The sequence below is a fragment of the Perkinsus marinus genome (genome assembly GCF_000006405.1).
Source record: "Perkinsus marinus ATCC 50983 genomic scaffold scf_1104296963824, whole genome shotgun sequence".
Classification (NCBI taxonomy): Eukaryota; Perkinsozoa; order Perkinsida; family Perkinsidae; genus Perkinsus; species Perkinsus marinus.
The window spans coordinates 1-3750 of NW_003204954.1; the positions used below are offsets into that span (position 1 = coordinate 1).

A 3750-nucleotide genomic window follows, 5' to 3' on the forward strand; every position below is an offset into this window, starting at 1 on the left:
TGCGAACAGTACCGCGGCATCAGCTACTGTACAGGACACCATCACTCTCTCAGACTGGCACTTCAACGATATTCTATATACTCCATTATCATTCTCCGGAGGCTCCACTACTGGATCACAAGACAAGCTCTGACTAGTCTGCTGCCGCACCTAGCCATACCACACCAATGTCAACTCCCCCTCCTGTTAAACTTACTTTAATATAGCGTCTAGCAACCATCATAGTAGATGCACTCCCTCTACCCACATGATCAACCCAGGCCTGCTCCAGCGTGTGAACCGCAGAGTTAGTGCCCATCACCACATTTCGACAAGAATCAATAAAGTCGTTATCAATTCTAATCTGAGGATCTTCAAGACCCCCCCAACGGTAAGCAAACTCCTTCACAAGATCAGCATCGTCGTGCTTTATAGTAGCATCTTGTTCATCACAAGCCGCCTAAAGCGAGGACCTATCCCTCTCGAGGAAGCAACCTCACCTACCCTAACCACGTATCCACCATTTCTATTCGCAATATCAGCCGTAAGTGGCGCGCACACATGTACCATAACTTTCCCAATTCCATCCTCAACCTGATTAACACTATCACCGACCTACCCTACCCCCCATCGTCACCTCCAGAGTTCTCCTCAAGACATCAGCGTTGATATTATATTGCACTTTAGCGGCCAGTATCTGTCTTGGTGTTCCGAGACGGAGGTTACTCCCCTGCACTGTGGCATACGCCTGCCTCAGCAAACTGCCGTCCATCTCCACCTGTAAAACACATACACCCGAGCGAACAGTAGGCAGGAGAGCTCACCACTGGGTTCTCTAGTTGGGCCCAAATGATTCCAAAAGTTATACACGCCGTGATCGTTTTGAAAACCAACTTCACCTACCCGAGAGCGAATAGACCTCCGACCCACTACTCCCCACCAACCTCTATGGTACTCTCCAGGCGCTCATCGGTGGAGCATCTCAAAGTGAGGTAATAACGTTCTTCCTTGTAGACCATCGACACGCCTGTCTCCTCCTTCAAAGACCCGCAGAAGTAAGCCGAACCGCTTATCTACAGTATCATCGCCAAGCACATATCCAACCTCTCGGAAGTCACTCACAGTGAAGATTCTCCCAACCACAGCTCCAGAAAACGTATCCTTGAACACTGCAGCTGTATCAACTCTTTCAACAACACCACGACCACCGAGATCAGCGCCCTCGAGGTGCTCCAGATCCACCTGGGGAGGCACCTGCCCACCTCCCTAGAGCCCTTGACCTACCGCAACGTACTGTCCCCACTGCTGGGCAAACTCCTTCGCGTCTTTCTCCCTGTCAAATATGATATCAACCTCATCAGTGCGCTCTTCCATCGTAGGAGTATCACCCCGAAATGAGAGGCCGCATCTTGTGCGAACCGCGTGCTCACCTGGAAGGCCAACATTCCCGACGATGACGGTAGTTACGACCCACTTGACTTCAACTGAGCAACTGTCCAAACCTTCCTACAGGCGTACCAAATCTTCTCCTCCGTTTTCGTGCCCTCAGGCCCAACCTAGTCAAGAGCACATCCCAACCGGTGCTGTGGCCCTGGGAGGACCCTACAGCTAACCATAGTAGCCTCACACGATCCTCTCTAGTGAACCGCTCTCGAGTGGCTGCTACCAGTGCGTACTTAGATGCCGATTCAGTTGTCGTGGAGGGTCTTATCTCGACCCGAAGAGACGGTGTTATCAAGGCTAGATTGACAGACACCTGAGAGTAGCATCCACAATGGCGAAGAATTTCGGGGCGGAGGGAAATATTTACATCAGCTCTGAAATGTGACCATTCCGATGAGAACCTCCAGGCGTCATCCTCCTCCTTGAATCTGATACCAACCGTCTTCCCTTGGCATTTGGCATTCACGACGTAGGTGTCGCTGTTGCTATCGTAGTTGACGGGCTCACTGACGCGGTCACATCTGATGCGACCGTTCAGGCCTTCAACCTAGAAGGTAGCAATAACGTAAGAAAATACTGGAACCGAGAATCGAACTCGGGACCTACTGCGTGTTAGGCAGTCGTCATAACCAACTAGACCATTCCAGCGACAAAAACCCATTTCCAAAATCGAGCTTCATTACACTTTAAACCCACCTCGATACGTCCACGTACAATCCTCTTCCCCAAATCGCAAACGTCAGAAGTGGCGCGAAGGAGCGCCCCACTGAACTCTCCCGAGTGGACACCCGAACTTCTCGATATCAAATCCGCCGCAACCTAACAGGAACGAAATATTTCCTCCCACCTTGCGAATCGTGCAAGTCGCACCTCGCTGAATCCGCCCCATTCAGCGGCAAACTTCTCAGCCTTTTGCTCCGTAGCGAAATTGATGTCGATTTCCGTCGTGGCACACGAGGCCTTCACCGTTTTACCATCGATGTCGGTCACTCCCGCACACAAGTGCTTCTCGCCAGACTTCATCTACATCATCAGCAACTTGGTAATTCTCATCGAGTGAGTGAACTCACAGTGAGTATACGTTCAGTAGCCATCTCAGTGGAAGGATTGATGCGAACCTCAGCAGAGGCCACATCTGAGCCGTCCAACTCAGAGGAGCTTATTGGCACCTAAAACTCCATAGTATAGACTTGATGATGATAATCATCGTACCCCTAGAGTGTATCCACCCCAGTTGGCAGCGAACATCATTGCAGTCGATCTTTCCTTGAACAGCAAGTTGAAGGTTTTGCTCATTTTCTTTTCGTGCGTGCAGGTGAGCTCCAACTCAAAGCGACCGCTGGCTTCGATCGGTCCGGAACGAACCACTCCACAGTAGAGCTTGAAATCCCCCAGCTGACCCACATAAATCACGCTACGTAGACCAAAGTGAACTCACAGTTATCCTTCGTAGTTTGGGAACTCCATTCTTGTAACGAACGTAGGAAAGGCCTAGGTCTTGCTTCACGGCCCACCATGTGGAGAAGGGGTTCTCCTCTACCCAGGCGTCGCCGACTACTTCCGGGGATACCGTAAACTGGAGTATTCACAGAACGATACGAAGAGCATCATTCACCAGGCACTTACCGTCTCCAGGCCTCCCCAATTAACAGCGAACATCAGAGCATCGTATTCATGCTCGAAATAGAGGCTAGTTGGATGGGCATCACAAACGGTCGACACTTTATAGGCCGACTCCTCAGTGTCCTTCCTAGGGGAATCCTTAACACCCTCACAACTGTGCTTTGAGAAGCTACCACGATCATCTCCCACCAACTAAAGGAGGGTATATAGTAAGAACGAGGGCGACCACCCTTACCCAGATGGATCTCGGGTCCTTATTAGTGTTAGTGGCCTTAGCGATCTGTGATGCCTCCTTAACACCATGTATGACCACCTTATGGCACTGGTCAACGATGTCATCAGCAACCTAAGGCAGGGTCTACTCCTATACAGTACAAAGAGCTCACATGTTCAGTGATAGGAAGACTCCCCTGAGTCCCTGAGGTAAGCAGGGATAGGGTCAAGATGAGAACAGTCCGGACAGGGGAAGTCATAACAATAGGAAAAGTGTTTGCCCGATGATGGTACTGGAGTATGGGGATCTTGCTCACTCGTGTCTTCTTACTTTTCCTCAACGTTCAGTAAGACGTAAAACTCGATCTTCGGAGTGCTTCTGAAATCTGGGAGAGGTCTATCGAGCTCGCGGCCTATTTTCGTGGCGCGTGCCAGAACGAGGCCACTGTATTGAGTTATGCAGGTGTTCGCTCTTAATAATGTGCCGCGAGG

The 3750-nt window shown here is 50.6% G+C and overlaps 1 protein-coding gene across 1 annotated transcript; it reads right to left on the reverse strand.

Moving 5' to 3' along the window:
• Positions 1-133: 133 nt before the first annotated feature.
• On the reverse strand, positions 134-3518 carry Pmar_PMAR020373 (hypothetical protein; the record flags this gene model as incomplete). The annotated part of the gene is made up of 18 exons (XM_002771102.1): positions 134-439; positions 484-573; positions 617-757; positions 804-878; positions 924-1052; positions 1102-1221; positions 1264-1409; positions 1454-1535; positions 1607-1735; positions 1790-1969; positions 2119-2241; positions 2293-2445; positions 2493-2591; positions 2635-2817; positions 2861-2998; positions 3049-3237; positions 3281-3391; positions 3432-3518. The coding sequence occupies 18 exons, from the start codon at positions 3516-3518 to the stop codon at positions 134-136; spliced, it is 2481 nt and encodes an 826-aa protein (XP_002771148.1).
• Between the last annotated feature and the right edge of the window lie 232 nt (positions 3519-3750).